This window comes from Magallana gigas, chromosome 4, assembly GCF_963853765.1.
Source record: "Magallana gigas chromosome 4, xbMagGiga1.1, whole genome shotgun sequence".
In the NCBI taxonomy this organism is placed as follows: domain Eukaryota; kingdom Metazoa; phylum Mollusca; class Bivalvia; order Ostreida; family Ostreidae; genus Magallana; species Magallana gigas.
In genome coordinates this window covers 8,094,054-8,111,197 of record NC_088856.1, presented here as the reverse complement: position 1 = coordinate 8,111,197, position 17,144 = coordinate 8,094,054, and the positions used below count along the sequence as shown (strand labels likewise).

The following is a 17,144-nucleotide window of genomic DNA, read 5'->3' as shown; positions in this document are numbered from 1 at the left end:
TTTACGAAAATATTATAGAATTGTCAATTTATCTTGTAAGAGAATCATTTCTCCTGTGGGAATTATTATTATGTTCCTATTGGATATTATTTTATAGGTAAATACCTCACCTGTCAGGTATAATACACTAAAATCATATAGGTTAAATACTTTCGACACCACGGTCTATCAATGGTCTATCATTTGGTACATATGGATTTTTCAGAAACTGCATCTTAAGCGGGTGCAACAATGCAACCTTGGCACTGGCATAATTATCCAGCACAATGTCAATAGTTGATGTCCAATGCCCTATGCCCTTTGTGCTTTGGCAAATAAACTAAACGTATCATCAGATGCAGTTTATTGTTGTATGTAAGAAGATGTACATGTCCAACAGCTAAAACAAAATATAATTATTATGAAGATAAAACTTCTCTAATGACAAGAAAGACACCATCCTGTGAACGCAGTGCGCATCAAATTATCACCGCGGATAGAACCATGAGGAACATAGGTTGCATGGGTTCTTGTAAAAACTATGTCATTCTTCTGCATGGAAAGAATGGCCGTACCAGTGACCGAGGAATAGTCATTCGTGCCTTGAACGAAAGAAGCTCCAACAGGCTGACTATTGAGCATAAACTCAATCGACATGTATTGGCCGTGAGCAGACATAAATATGGTCCAAGAGAAGACATAAACGCCATCAACAGGAGCGGTAAATGTTCCAGAATGTCTGTTGTATCCGTTTCCAATATTTGTAACCGCGTGGTCGTATATGATGGTATGGTGAGTACTTGGGTTGCTCTCGGTTGTCGACATGTAAGCATAGAACGCTACCACACTCTCGCTAGGTGCAGGGACAATTCGAACTTCTATTTAGAAAAATGAAATATGCTTGTGTAAATACTTCAATTGTAAAACTTTTTTCTGTACATCTGACCCTGCTGCTTAAAATGCATTAATTATTAAATTGATAACTGCAGGAACGTTGTTAGATAAAAATAATAAATTTTCAAAATGATAATCGTTAAAGACACTTTATGTAACGTTGAATTATAGAATAAGTAATGAGTTTTAGAAAAGTTTACTTTTTTGCTTCACTTCTCCCTCCTGTCTCCGACTCTCCCTCACAGTTCGTCTGTTCTTCTCTTCGTCCCCGTTTTTCAATACTTCTATTTCCATTTCCAGGTCAATAATTTTAGTTTCTTGTATTTGAACCTTCTCCAGTAACATTTTCATCCCATTCTTCATCTGTTCAAACTCTTCCCGAGATATCTCTTCATGGGCATTATTTTCTGCAGCTGAAAATGAATTCAATGCTACACAAAATATAAAAACTGTTGAAATGTATGTAGACGACATTTTGACGACGTCTGCGTGTCAGTCTTATCTTTTGTTATCTCAATGGCAATATATTGCATATATTATAGATAAAAAAAATCCCTTAATGGTGGCTCTTACTCAACAATGTTCTATTGTTAAATGAAAAATCTTTCAGATTGGTATTTCGTAATAATGACTTTAGTTGTAACTATCTACATCAAAATGTATCAAATTTGCTATCCTTGATTTTCTTTTAAGTGTAATGAAAACGGTGATTTGACCTTTTCAGTTGGTTAGGGAAAGCCACTAAATCTTATTTGAAGGATAAAATGGTCTTTAAACCTGTTAATTCATTGACGTAAAAAATTTTTTTTTTGCAACTTAGGGCAATCATACTATGAATGACATGTGGTAATAACGAATAGTGTAGGATCAGGTGCCATGGAGGTGTGAGCATCCTCTGCTGATGGGTCACACGGTGTGTTCTTTGTCGTAATCGGGAAAACGGAAAACTCCGGAGACAATTTTGTGAGTAATTATGGTTTGAAAAACGGCGTTGTCTTTGCTGGCAAGGTCTTGTTATCGACCATATAACTTACGAAAAGATGATTTAAATCGAGACTGTTGGTAGTCCTGTTTTATCAACTTGTTTGTTAGTAGCTTGCCTCAATTTAGAAACTGTCCATACGTATGGATGCACTTGCATATTGAATTAACGGAGAGAAAATAACTCCATATGTAGGTGATGAAGGTACTATATCGCTAAATCAGTAAGGAAATTTGAAAGTTAATTATATAACTCAGTTGACTACATAGTGCATTGAATAATGGATCACGTAAATTTACTTACCTTGTTATCCGTCAATTAGTGGTGAAAATAAATGGTTGTATTTTTCCCATAGAATAAGTAATATATTTTCAAATGTACACAGTAGAACTACCGATATAATTGTAGAGTAGCTCTTGGAAGAATAATTCTACGATATATGGATTATTTTTTACAAAATGTTTGGGATCTGTGAACCCTTAATTAAATATATCTAACGAAATTTGATTTACATTTTCGAATAGAAATATTGTTGTTTTATAGCAATTACCAGTTTTGATTTACTATTAACAAAAAAGGTTAAGTTAAATTAGTTTATGAAATCTTAATTACAAAAATATGTTTGAAAGAAGAATATTGAAAAAAAATCTTACAGACTAGTCATTTCTATTTTTTATGTTGTGCATGCGATAATTTATTCAAAAGAAAACAAGAGATTTGTTTTAATCAGTTTTAAATAAAGTGCATGCAATCTTGCCATAGAAATGAACACCTATTTTACTAACACATGAACGAACTGGTTATGTTTGTACAAATGTAATACGGCAGCAATTGAAATAAATTAAATATCAAAACAACATCATCTTACTGTGACTCAGAATTGATGACTTATTTTGATAAAAGAAAAATCGGGAATGACCAACACTTAAAAAGGTGTGGCTTTGATCAAATGTAAAACCTACTTTTACAAATGTGTTTTAAAAAAGATACTCATTTACTCTATATAGCAAAAATATTTTACTAAAAAAAATTATGTTGGACTTAACCCTGAAATTGTAATTTTGTGTGTCATCATAGACTTTTTGATTTTTATCGCGATCTTTTCTTTTTCTTTTTCTTCTTCTTATGGTTGTTTATATCAAATTGTTTTAATTATCAATATGATAATATAATTTATAACGGTTGAAAAAAAATCGATTGCAAGTCGACCTAATATAAAACCAATCGCTGTGGTTTCATGAATATTCATTGAAAACCAATCTCCATGTATTTCTTTATTGAGTTGATCCGGGAAATGAAATGTTCATAATAGTTCACATTGTTGTAATTATTTGTATTGACAGGATCGTTGTTCACAAATTAACGTATCCTTGATAATCTGATTTACATTTAATACGCAAAAAAGAAAACATTTGGACCATAAAAATTGAAAAAACCAACAGTATAGAAAATAGAATTCGTGTTTGCTTTTATATTAGAAAGAAAATGCACTAAAACTCTAAAGATGAACAAAATATAATATGCCTACTGTCATAGTTCATTATAAAAAGTATCAATAAACTAATAATAATCATTATCCTTTAATATAGTTAAGCAAAGCGTACAGTCGATATCTAACTAACAATCCATAATGAGATCGAGTCTCCTCTGGCCAAATACTTAGAATTGCATCTATGTTTAGATTCCACTTTTAACTAAGTCATGGGCACAGTTTGTCATTAATGTCCCTCACCGCTCACAAATGGTAAGCGCCATTCAATGATGATGACTCAATAAATACAAAGCATTCAGAAAATCCGCAAGTAACCAAATATGTTACAAACTTGTTAGATGGTAATTTTGAATGATAAAAATAGATTAGAACTATTTATTGTTTCTATGAGCTACTTGTTTCAACACACACATGTATATAATATAAGATGTTTAAAAATAATAGTTTCACAACGTGTTGTGTAAATAAAAATACTTTAAAAACTTGTTTGCTTAGAATCAAATACACTTTCAGTATTTTGTAACTTGATTTATCATGTCGAAACATAAAGACACTAATGCGGAAAACCAATCAAATACAAACCCAGTGCCATGTTTGTCGGTAGGAGTTAGTGGTGGTATACAAGCATTAGACTGCCCCATTCCTCTTCACAAAATTGAGATAACTTCATTAAAATACATCAAATTATGATTAATGTGTTCACTATACTGGTATATTAACAAGAAACACGAGGGTATATATAAAATGTGATGTAATATAATATATACAAGAAATATTGTTGTTTGATGACCAATGTCCTTAAACGACAATTCAACAGAAAAATTTTCTACGAGATGTCAGCTTATTCATTTTTTTTTTGGTGTTTATTTGTTTTTGTGTTTAATATTCTTATTTTTACTTTCTTAAATTTCAACTTTTTTCAACAATATGCAAGTATGGATAGAAGTTTGTCAACAAAATGAATAATAAGGGAAAATAAGACAATATGCAAAATAATGTTCTTTAATGGCAGGAAAGACACCATCCGGTGAACGTGGATCGCATCAAATCATCACTGCGGATAGAACCATGAGGAACATAGGTTGTATGGGTTCTTGTAAACACAATGTCGTTCTTCTGCATAGAAAGTACAGCAGTACCAGATACTGTTGAATAGTCGTGCATTCCCTGAACGTAAGAAGCTCCAACAGGCTGACTGTTGAGTGTCAACTCAATTGACATGTATTCACCAGGTTGATACAAAAATATGGTCCACGAAAAGACATAAACGCCATCAACAGGAGCGATGAACGTTCCGGAATGTCTGTTGTATCCGTTTCCAATATTAGTGACATCATGGTCGTATATGATGGTATGGTGAGTACTGGGGTTGTTCTCGGTTGTCGACATGTAAGCATAGAACGCTATCACGCTCTCGATGGGTACAGGATCGGTTTGTACTCCTGTAAAAATACTCGTGTGTAAATAGCAATACGTAAAACTGTTTTCAAATGGGCATGCCGGTGTAGAAATGAATTATTAAACAAGAGAATAACAACTTTTATCATGTTTTTTTCTTAATATTATATTTCTTATTCTAGTCATACAAAGCAAATAATCAATGCCCAAAACGCAACTTTGAGATTAAATGTTCCCTTCCTAAATGCTGAAAACGCCATTTTTGGTTAGAGTTATACACGGTATATTTTTTTACGGAAATTATACCCTTTCCCTCTAAAAAAAAAACACGTTCTAACAGTTATAAAGGTGTTGGTCCTACTACCATTTTTATGTCTAAAATTAGCTGGCGGTGTCAGGTGACAGATTGATATCCCATAGGATGAGGCATTACTTTCCTGGCAGGAAATAAATAATCAAAATGTTGCGTCTTTGTAACGCGATAGAATTTACAGCATAATGGTGAAGTTTAAGTAACAAATAAACAAATAATTTTCCGCTGCTATTCATAATTGACATTACATCATCACATACTATAGATTTAGGATCAGGTACCTAGGAGGAATGAGCATCCTCTACTGACCGGTCACACCCGCCGTGTGCTCTTTGTCGTAATCAGGAAAAAAACTGTGTTATCAACTGGTTTGTCGGTAGCTTGCCTCGCCTTAGAAACTGTTCATACGAAGAGCATACCCTTGCATATCGATTTAACTGAGAGACAAAAACACCATATGCAGGTGATGAAGGTATATTGCCACATAAGTAAGGAAAGTTGACTAGAGAAAAATTGAAGTCATCTCTTTTATCATAAATTTGTGTTGTTATGTTACAATCAATGTCATTTCCAGTAAAATATCCAAATATGAAACATGACGCAGACTCTGTGATATTATTTATTTCAAGCTTACTGAGATGTATCGAGTAGAATGTGTCTCAGAAACTATCAATCGGCACGAGATAAATTTGTCTATGTATATTGAGGTACATTGAAGTTGTATTTGCATGAAAAATATTTGTATATATTTGACAATTGATTTTTGGACCCTTTCTCTACTTCTAAAATGAATTTATTTCAATTAATACATATAAAAATGAAAGAAAAACAAAAACTTAGGACTGGAATACAGATGGCTGTCACATTCATCACAGAAATTGTTTTTGATTGACATTTAGTTTTTTTCTATGAAATATAACATTAATGCCCCTCATTAGACACAAGAGTTCTAAGTACAGACAGGATTTTTTTGTTCTAAAAAAGATTCCATGCCGACTGATAAAAATGGGGCACCCTATTTTAAAAGAAAGCTACACCATTAATATGCAAATTCAAATTTTTTCTCAACAAATGGTTGTAGAGTTGACACCCGAAAATTCCTTTCATTTTTTCAAATTGTTAAGTCTTCAAGATAGGTCTGCAGCTTCGCAGGTTTACAGCTGTCCTAAGTGATTAAAAAAGGCAGTATTATGCACTTGTTTGCGCAACCTGCTTGCAAAACAATATGTAAAACATCATATTCTGTATTTTTTATCTTTTGACAACAGTTCTGGTCAGTTGATAACATTAAAAAGTCAGTTCCAGAAATGTTTAAATTTTGGTCCACATTTGTCGTAGATGGCCGTACATCCCCTTTAAGATTTCTATAAAACTATGACATAATCACTGTTTGTCAGTTACAATAAAAGAAAAGACTGTCGAAGTTCTTCCATTTAAATCAAATAATATTTTTTATCAAAATTGCACCCTGTGAAAACCCTGTCCCTCGACATATTTGTCTATTATCTTCTTTCGAATGACGATTGCTTAATAAAGATAGGGAAAAAAACCAAGTTAGATTGAAAAAGATCTTGTTACGGAATTTTTGAAAGTTACACTTTAACAGTGTGTTTACGCAGGATCAATAATAACTGTCTATATGTTTTACATCCTGATTTGTTATAGTCTATCCAAAGATATTTTTTCCGCATGTTTTCCTTAATTATTCGATATTCATATACACCTCTTGGTTCAGACGATGTTCATTCAATAGTATGAAAAAATCTCAAAAGTTTTTGGAAAAGTTTTGAACGACCCCTCTAGCTTGTCAGGTTTCAATACACTGTTAAAAAATAAAAAGTCGATTGGGATTTTCCATTGCTAAAGAGAAGTAGAAAATAGAGGTACGTGGTTACCATGTACATGTAACTACAATTCCTTTTAGAACTAAGTTTATGCAGGTCAAGGTTTATGCTGAAGAGTGCCCCTTGAATTGATCACAACATTAAGATCATTACATTAGGTGTACTTAATGGTGACGGTAACCTCAATCAACAGTATGAAGAGATCATTGATATATTTATAAACAAGAATAAAGAATATCTTATGTCCAATTTCCAATGCCCTTCAGTGACAAATTAACAGAACGTGAGTCATCAGATACAGTTTATTGCCATACATGTATGTCAGATGGGGTAGAAGATTTCAAACAAAGCAAATATAAAATATGTGAAAAAAAAATTGTCTAATGACAGGAAAGATACCATCCAGTGAACGTGGATCGCATCAAGTTATCACTGCGGATAGAACCATGAGGAACGTTGGTCGTATGGGTTCTTGTAAACACAATGTCGTTCTTCTCGGAGACAGAACAGCCGTACCAGAAGCTGCAGAATGGTGATGCACACCCTCAACAAAAGAAGCTCCATCATGCTGACTGTTTAGCGCCAACTCAATCGACATGTATTCACCAGGAACGGACATAATTATGGTCCACGAGAAGACCTAAACGCCATCAACAGGAGCGATGAACGTTCCGGAATGTCGGTTGTATCCGTTTCCAATATTAGTAACCGCGTGGTCGTATATGATGGTATGGTGAGTACCGGGGTTATTCTCTGTTGTAGTCATGTAAGCATAGAACGCTATCACGCTCTCGGTAGGTGCAGGGACAATTCGAATTGAATTTCTATAAACAATCATTATATTCTCCTATGATAATTCTGAAACTCTTTTGAAATTGAAATTTTCTTAAAGGGACTTGGACACGATTTAAAATGTTTTACTGATAAATTTGGAAGTTGTTAATGCTATGTTAAAATGTGAAAGTCAAATATCAAGTTATAAGCAATAAAGTTCAGAATTCTTTGTTTTGTAAACAAAGCTCGAATATTGTCATTTTTTACATGTGTTGTATTGGTGTAAGTTTTAATCAAATGTATCTTTCTTTAGTTGATACTAGTATTTATGAAGATATTTAGTTAGTTTAAATTGTTTTTACATGACATTTTTCTTAGAAGTGGTAATGTTTTACATTACATATTTTGTAAACAACTACTAGTAAACGACTCGAGCTTTGTTTACATAACAACCAATCCTTATTTTTGTATCTCGCTTGTAACCTGACTTTAACATTCAATATCTTGGTCAATCATTTAAAATGCACCAGTAATCCATTTTATACATAAACAAATAAATTCAAAATTTTTGATCTCAAATCGTGTCCAAGTCCTTTTAAAACGTTTCTCTAACTGTCGCATGAATGTTTAGATGGATGGATGAAAGTTGGTGGATATTACTAATAAATTCTCACAAAAGCATTTATCATAGCCACTTCATATATATAAGTTATGATAACAAACCGAAAATTACAAAATTAATATGCAAGCATATGTATCATGCAATTAACATACGTGGCCTCTCCTGTTTGACACCGTCCTCTTGTACATCAATTGCCTCGCTTTTCTGGTGTTTGGGTGAGCGGAATTGCAGTTGCTTTGCTTCTTCCACCTGTCTTCGACTCTCCGTCATTGTCCGTTTGCTCGACTCTTCGTTCCCATTTTTCAATTCCTTGATTTCCTTTTCGAGGTCCACAATTCTGGCTTCTTGTATTTGAACTTTCTCCTGTAACATCTTCATCACATTCTTCATCTGTTCAAACTCGTCCCGAGCTATGCATCATTTGCATTATTTTCTGCAGCTGAAAACGAATTCAGTGCCCCAAAAAATATAAAAGATGTTAATTTAAAAATGTACGTAGACGACATTGTGACGATGTCTGCGTGTCAATCTTATCTCTCGTTATCACAATGGTATAACGCGGCTTACATTACAGTTCACACAACTGCAGTGTGTTGTATTTATTCTTATTAAACTAAACGTACATGCATTTATGTAAAACAAAATTAGTTATAACAGTATTTTGTACATTTTTTCCTTAACTTGAATGCATAACTTCCTCTTAATAACTACTTATTACATATACTTTGTAACTCAGACTTTGTCCGAGTATTTTTTTATCTTTGCTATATGTATGTCAGTTCCAATGGAACAAACCAGATAACCTTATTTCAAGATCAAAGAGGCCGTTTAATAGGATTTTAACTGAATTTAACTCAATTTTAACAACTGTTTCTTTATTATTGAATCATTTATGGGTATAATTATAAATATTGGAGATCATCTGCTACAGAAGAAGTTCACATAGACTGTAGGAAGCACCTGTTAGGTGTATACACATCATAAACATATGATCCTTGTTGAGCAGGCCGAGGTAGATTAGCTCGGGTAGCAAAGGAAGCATATTAGAGCCACATTGGCACTTCTTTTTTTCGTACCTTTAAAGAAATATGAGCTACAATTTTCAACCTGAAATTTTTTTATGAAAATGTTATTTTCTACTAAGATGACAAATAATATCATGGTTTTCTTTACTTCATGTTGGCCTTATTTTTGTGGGGAAGGTCGTTAAGAAGCCTTATAATTGAAGCAAAATAGAATGATTGTCGTCCTCTACAAATATTGAACTGCTATATATTCTTTAGAAGGGAAATCTTTCCTCTGACAAAAATTAATGTTTTTTACAAATCTTATTTATCATAAAAGTTTAAGTTACATGCAAACTTAGCATACTAGCAGGTTCTTGCAGCAAATTAGAATTCTAAAACATACAGCTCATATTGCTTTAAAAAGTGTAAAATTGACACTTTTAATTAATTTATAAAATTTACATTTTAATCTGTAAATTTTGCACGAGTATAGGATACAATTATCTTCCAAGTATACTAGTAGGAAAGAATGCATAGCAGTACTTTTGATACTTTCACATTAGCCAAGGCTCAGTAGGATATTTACGCAGTCCATAAACTTCAAACTCAATTCATTAAGTAAATGAAATTGTTCAGAATAAGATACATTAAATTTGCCAGCTAGAGATTAAAGATGGATGATACAGAACAATATGTAAATTTTATAGATTTAGTGTACTAAATATTTATATATTAAATAATATTTAAGTTTGAATTTAGCAGATCAATGTGTAAATACACATTAAAGTATATAATTAAATGTGCTGAAAGGAAATTAACAAAAATTGGATGTTGGACCATTAACATGCTAAAAAATTAAACAGGAGGCGCTGTAACAACGCACTTTGAAACATTTTTTCAAAGAGCATTAATTTTAGGACCAAGTCAGCGCACTTTGAAAAGCGTTGATAGCGTCGATATTAACGCACTTTGAAAAAATATATGTTCATGGTTTAGTGAAAATAGTTGATAGTTTTATATACAATAAATGATTGTTTCAACCTTGTTTAGCTAAATGTGATATATTTAAAAAAGAACTCATTGCATTCTCAGCCAACTTGATGAACAGTTTCTGGATGAGAAATTTTTTTTTCTCATAAGACAATTATTTACAGAGAAAAAGAATTTGGGAGGTTTGAATTATCCAATATGACATACATTGTAAACTTCATCGCTTAGCAACTGCGTTTTCCTTTTGTGAGTATGCAGCAAATTTACCTCTTATCTAGTATATTGGGCTATGTCCGAACGAATATGATTTATATATTTGAATGATGGAGATCAATGTATAATATATTTCAACTGCATGGCTTATTGCAAATATGATGTGAAAAAAGGATACCTTAGTTATGTTTATAAAAAAAATGATCTTTTAGAAGATCAGTGCGAGAAAATTAACCAACATCCTAATGCTTGTTTTTCAGTTTATAATAATTTGATGTTCGTTAATGTTAATATCCTTTTATTGAAGTGATTTATTTGATTAGAATACGAAAAGAGGGTTACTGCTGAAATACATAGATTCATTAACATTACATACCAATGGAGAAATTATTGTTCGACCAGCTCGTTTTTTTTTTCAGTAACACTGCATGTACTTATACAGAACATATTTCTTTTTCCGATCTTAAATGTTTACCCAAAGTTGCTGAATATCATATGTTTTGGAAGGAAAATGAGGGGTAGGGGACCTTCTTCTTGTAACCAATTAAATGATGCACTAGTATTTGACCTGTATCTTTGGTTAAACCCCACCTCCACCCCCATCCTCGTTTTAAATACGTTAAATTATTTTTTTTTCTATTTTTTTCAGTGGGTTAACTTGGTCCAAAATTTAACGCACTTGAAAAATTTTCAAAGTACGTTGATATTGTCCAAAATTTAACGCACTTTGCAAAAAATTGTCAAAGTGCGTAATTTTTTCAAAGTGCGTTGCCACAGGCGCTGTTGTACAACAAATACGTTAGAAATTGGTGGGATTCGTATCATTCTGAAGTTCGTCTAAAAATCATCTGATTAAATTTTCGCTATGAAAACGTAGCTAAGTTCGAACAGTATAAATACTCATCATTAGATATACTGATTGGGCATACAGTATGTGCTGTGCTATAGCTGGAGTGCACGTTTATATATTCCCTTCGAATTAGATGTTTTTCGGCGCATGCTCTTCAGTGATTGAAAATATTTTTTGTTATCTGCTGTGTGTGTTTAATAGTAGGAGAAAATTGTTCACAGATGCTCGTGGATTTTATCATTTTGAATTTACAATGGCGTATGGACCAGTTCCTGTGAATAGAAAGGTAAAACTGACACTCCTGTGATGATTCACACAATTGTTTGAATCCAATTGCTTAGATGATGTTGACGTTTTGTATGAATTAACCAATATCTCGAATTGGGATACAGAGGGGGGGGGGGGGGGAGCATGAAAAATTTAATATATACGTGCTATTTTCCCCCAAAAGAGAAATAATGAAAATCACTGTTTTCATGCAGATCTAAAAAACCAAGGCATCTAAACTTAATAATGGTCAGTCTGTGTCTGTCATGAAACAGCGTTCTCACTTGTTTTCCCATGCAAGGCTTATGCTGGCCTTAATTTTACTTCGTAGTTACCATGCGATCTAGTTGGATCATCCGTCTTGATTTTTATGATTTCATTTCGTATTTGAATACATGTAGTTTCAGCATTATTCAGATACATAAAATGATACGCAAAATGTCTGTTAAGCAGGTTACCGGGTATATAACAAATCTTAATATAAGTATGCTTTACAAATTTTGTACATACGTAACATATAGTAAAAATGACTCAGCAAATTCATCAAAGCCATGAATACGACTTCTCATCAGTTGTCCGTTTGTTTTGATAGTACTCCGCACTTGCCTGATAACCGCCAATAAACAACTCACTCCGCCCTGCTGATAAATTTTGTTTACTTTGCCCTGTGTGGGAGGCTTTCGGCAGCAGAGTTTTGTTACAGCGAGAGCTTGTCTTGCAGATAAAGAACTCGAAATCGTCTGAGAAATTATCCCTAAGTTCTTTAAGAAAATCACAAGAATCGTTTTGCAGCGTTTGAGATATCAGATAAGGCGTGCGATGGTTCGGTGCATCAATCTTCGTACAGATAACCGTTACGGTAACGTTGTTATATGTTATGTGTGGAAGCTGGTCCAACAGTTAACTTTATATACATCACTGTAACGTACGGACAGACCGGTACATTACATTGTTTTAAGGAGGCTGAGTGGTCAACATATTAACCATGATATCTGCCTTAAACTTAACATGATATTTTTGGGCCATAACTAATAGCAGTTAAGTTAAGGTAAAAGGACCACATATTTTAGATTAAAATTTGAACATTTCCTATAATATAATCTCTATAAACTAAGAGTTTTTCATCTGAAGGAGGCAAATATAGCCTAAAAATGACCAAGACCATCCATCCCTCTTAACATTAATTCCTAACCATTACATGTACATATGTTGTATGTAAAGCCGAGTATATGAATATATTGTACTAATGGTTTGAATGTGCTTTCACTAATTGAACTTTGGGTATGGTAAATATCTCAACTATGAACTAAATTGAATATAATCTCTGCACTTTATGTAGTTAATGTAACAAAATTAATTTCCTCCTTATCTAGGTAGAATTTCGGATCCCTCTGATCCCCAAGTATCAGCGCTGTCTGAGATGTGGAGACGATTGCCCGGGTCTCGAGCTTCATTACTGGAGGTATAGAGTATTGATCAGAACCCAGATAGATCAGCATGTTTTGATTTAATGCGCTTCTCTTAAAGATTTATCTCTTTCCAACATCGGTTAGAAAGTTCTTCTTGTATTACACCTTAGAAAAATATGCAAACACTGCCGCTGCTCTAGAGAGGACCACGATCTCCATGGAAACGAGAGCGATGATGGTCAGCCCATCGGAATGCTTCTTGATAGTATTCCTCGGCCCACGGGTAGTGTCCACGTGATCAGTGAACAGCGAATACCCGATACCCAAAACTGTGTTACCTCCATAACATCCAACAACTGTCGCGTGTCTGGGAGTACTGGGACAGCCTACGTTGATGACCCAAAAACACTCACTGATATACATGGGTCAGAAACAGACATTGTTCTATCGCGGGTCATTGCAGAAAATATAGTAAGTTACCAGTAACACGCGAAACAAATCATAGACAACTTGTTTAAGACTGTGTAGGTTTTAGAAATAAATACATGTAACTTTTTCTATATCATATTCACGTCGTGCTTAAAATGTATAAAGTATTGTGTTGATTTGAATTCCAGCTTTAATAGACCATATACTTTCAAAGCTGATAATTCATTTATTTATGCTTGACAAATAACAAAATCAGTTAACATTCTGATCCCTGTTCGTTTGTTTGAAATAAGTTCTGTGGTAACCTTAAACCACATTTCGTTGCGGAGAGAAAATTGCGCAATTTGTTTATAAAAGATAATGGTATAGGTAATTTAGACACGTTTTGTACTTTGGCTAGCGATCACAGAAATACATCTCCATGATGCCGCCAGACAAACAGCTGTTCGCGGCCCAGCTTAGGAGGAGGCAGCTTCAAAAACAACTCCCCCTTCACGACCTTCACCCCAAGTTCTGCAGCAGTCTGACCGAAAGCGAACTCGCCAAGTTCCACAAGTTCTGTTACAAGCGACGGCAGAGGGCTGCCGGGGTGGGTCAGGTCATGGAGGTTAAAGAGGCGACCAACTTTGTACGTGGTGAAATCATTACTTATAATTTGTCACTCACAATTGACTTACTTAGAAGCGGTTCATTTAGCCAACACCAAAACCACTAAAACAATGTAAGCACGGAACAAGGAAGCTAAAACTAATCAAACTTATTTTTCTAAATAAAATTACCATAAACCTGGTCTTTGAGCCCCCTCCCCTTTTCCCGTCAAACATAATTTAACCTCGGCCCCTCTCCCCATTTTCTAGATCGCGCATGCTATAGGTTTTCATGGAAGCCTACACTATTTGCTGTGATAAAGCCCCTTCCCTCCCACCCCACCAAGCTGTATGTGTTTCCGAGTCCCTGGGGTTGTATGTACATGTACTCTAGATACTGTCTCGGAGTGCTTAGAAATCTATCACTAAACATATGGTGATCTATCTGCTTCTCAGAACGACTGAAACACGTGTCTTTGGCATCAGGAGCAGGAAGTGGGGTTGTTTTACATGAAGTTACAACCAAACCTAAACCTAGTCCCTGCAAGAAACCAGATAATTAGTAGCTAAGATTTCAATGCAACAAGATTTTCTGGTTTTGTTTGCTTATCATAACGATCGGATTTGTTTTGATGCCCAAAGGGTGGTGTTTTTTTCATGGCTGCCTACGTGCTTCTTGGCATTTTAAAGAAAATCCATATAGCAGAGTGAAATAAATTTGGCAACTTTTGCATCGTATGTCTCTTAATTCAATCAAATCATACTTTTTGATAGTTCTATTTCAAGTTTATGATACTGTAGTATTTATCCCTAATAGCCTTATCGGACTTATGATAATTATTTCACAATCAAGAATTAATGTGTCACTTTCTTGTAGCGATGTCATCGATGTATTAAAAACATAACATCCGGGGGATTCTGCGTCACGGCGGCTCATCTAGGGTCAGGCACGGGGTGGCACCCGGGCTGTTTCACCTGTGCTACCTGTAACGAGCTTTTGGTGGACATGATATACTTCTGTAGGAACGAAGAGATATACTGTGAGAGACACTACGCAGACACTATCTACCCTCGCTGTGCGGCGTGCGACGAGGTGCTGAGTAGACTGTATAGAAGTGAATTTGAATTGAATTTTCAAATCTGATTAGTTTGTTGAATTTATGATTGAATGTATAAATGACGAGATTTTGCTAAATTACAAATCTGATAAAAGTTCTGCATATACACATCAACAATGTCTTGAATCAAATCAAAAGCCTTGTGTAATTTAATTCCTTAACTAAATTCTTGGTACATTTTATATACCAAGAAAATTTTATTTAAACAAATTAACGAGCTTATTCTGGATTCTTGTTGGTAATTTGTAGATAATCCTTGCACGTGAATACACGCAAGCTGAGAAACAGACTTGGCACGTGGAACATTTCTGCTGCTGGAATTGTGATGCGCCCCTAGCGGGCCAGAGGTACATAGCAAAGGACGGCAACCCCTTCTGTATGATCTGCTTTGACACACTTTACAGCAAGGTGTGTGTACAACTATGCTTGGCTTTGCTTTATAATTTCTTAATGAGAGCTCTAGTTATTATATTCTTTAATTTAGGACACTTGCAATAGAAAAGATTGTATTCATTATTACAGTGCAGCTGTAGCATTAGAGTTTAAACTGTTTAATCGATCGATCTAAATCTTGAAATACATATCTTATATCATAAAGTCTAGATCGTGATACTTTTTTCATTGATTACCAATATTAGATAACAAATTAATCATGAATTTAGTTACAAGAAACAATATTTTATAATAATATATAATGGTTTATATTCTTAGAATGATTTTCTTTTAGATTCTTTTGTGATATTTTTTCTTTGATGATATTGTTACTGAGCGTTGTTTAACAACCATTGAACTAAGTGCTTGCATATTAAGTAAACAATATAAGTACGCGACTTTTCTTCATTTTTGTAATTTTTTTTCTTCATATTTTCTAAGTCTTGCAACACGTGCAGAAGGACCATCACGGCGGACTCCCCCGGGCTTTCACACGGGGACTTCCACTGGCACGCCTGTCCCCACTGCTTCAGCTGTAGTGGGTGTGGCGGCAACCTCATCAACCAGCAGTTCTTGCTCAAGGACGGACAACTCTTCTGTTCCGTGGACTGTAAACAGAGAACGATGCTCAGCTGGACCCAGAACGGACTCCAAAACTTACACATTCACTGACCAAACGCAACTGTTTATCATATAGATTATATAGAATAAATGAAAAGGGACGCCATTGTGATACTATTTTTATGATGGTGGACAGGGTTGTGCTCGATTGGGATTTAGTTTAGCATCACAGACGACAGCTGAAGTCGAAATAATAAAGTCGAAAACTTCCGTTTGCCAGCATGAATTACTTATTTATAACAAAACATCTTCAACAACACAGCGTATCTTTTTTATTGCTAGTCTAGTTTGAGAAAATAGAAAAATCAGGGACATTATACAAACTCAAAAATTCTTAAGGCTGCTTTCGCACAGCGTTTTTTTTTTAAATCAAGAACAGGTAGCTTGCAAGTCTATTTTTACAGGAGGGTATACAGTTAAAATTGTTTGAAAAGGGAATAATTCTTGTGAAGGTTGTGCAATGTATCGGTGTGAAGTTATTTGACAGGTATTGTTTATTCAATTTCCAAACTAGTCTGGGTTTAATTTAATATTTGCAAACCGAGACTCCACATATATATACACACATCTTTTTTTAGAAATACAATACCTCCATCCCATTTCTAATCTTTCACATTTTACCTTCCATATATTCCCTTGAAATTATCTAAAAATCTTGTACCCAATATTCAACATCAGCAAGGTCTTAACTCTTGGTATGACTTAACACATCATCACAAAATGGCTGACCTCTGATCGAAACGACATTTCATTTTATTAAAAGGATTTTATCGACGACAAAAGGTCACTTACTCCATAGCCGAGTGGATAGAGTGTCGGGCTTGTGATCCGTACATCCCGAGTTCGAATCCCGAAGAGGCTTTTGTTGTTACTTACTGAATTGAATTTTTTAATATTCACTTTTGATCCCCAAACTGGAAATT

General features: G+C 34.3%; 2 protein-coding genes and 1 long non-coding RNA gene across 4 annotated transcripts; 1 reads left to right on the top strand and 2 right to left on the bottom strand.

Moving 5' to 3' along the window:
- Positions 1-327: 327 nt before the first annotated feature.
- On the bottom strand, positions 328-1,369 carry LOC136274409 (uncharacterized). The gene is made up of 2 exons (XR_010712729.1): positions 1,074-1,369; positions 328-857 (listed from the first exon to the last, which is right to left on the bottom strand). It is a non-coding gene; the product is annotated as an uncharacterized lncRNA (long non-coding RNA).
- Positions 1,370-3,285: 1,916 nt separating this feature from the next.
- LOC105326671 (complement C1q tumor necrosis factor-related protein 3) lies at positions 3,286-9,057 on the bottom strand. The gene is made up of 2 exons (XM_066081151.1): positions 8,451-9,057; positions 3,286-4,789 (listed from the first exon to the last, which is right to left on the bottom strand). The coding sequence occupies exons 1-2, from the start codon at positions 8,686-8,688 to the stop codon at positions 4,350-4,352; spliced, it is 678 nt and encodes a 225-aa protein (XP_065937223.1). The 5' UTR covers positions 8,689-9,057; the 3' UTR covers positions 3,286-4,349.
- A 2,365-nt stretch (positions 9,058-11,422) lies between these two features.
- On the top strand, positions 11,423-16,327 carry LOC105326660 (testin). 2 transcript variants are annotated; one of them, XM_020066577.3, is made up of 7 exons: positions 11,423-11,644; positions 12,999-13,087; positions 13,205-13,505; positions 13,864-14,091; positions 14,928-15,143; positions 15,418-15,515; positions 16,042-16,327. In XM_020066577.3, exons 1-7 carry the CDS (start codon positions 11,492-11,494, stop codon positions 16,295-16,297), a joined length of 1,341 nt encoding a protein of 446 aa, XP_019922136.3. In that variant the 5' UTR covers positions 11,423-11,491; the 3' UTR covers positions 16,298-16,327. The 2 variants fall into 2 exon arrangements, with proteins under 2 accessions (XP_019922136.3, XP_011425112.3); XM_011426810.4 differs by having other exon boundaries at positions 11,430-11,644; positions 15,418-15,576.
- The last annotated feature ends 817 nt before the right edge of the window (positions 16,328-17,144 follow it).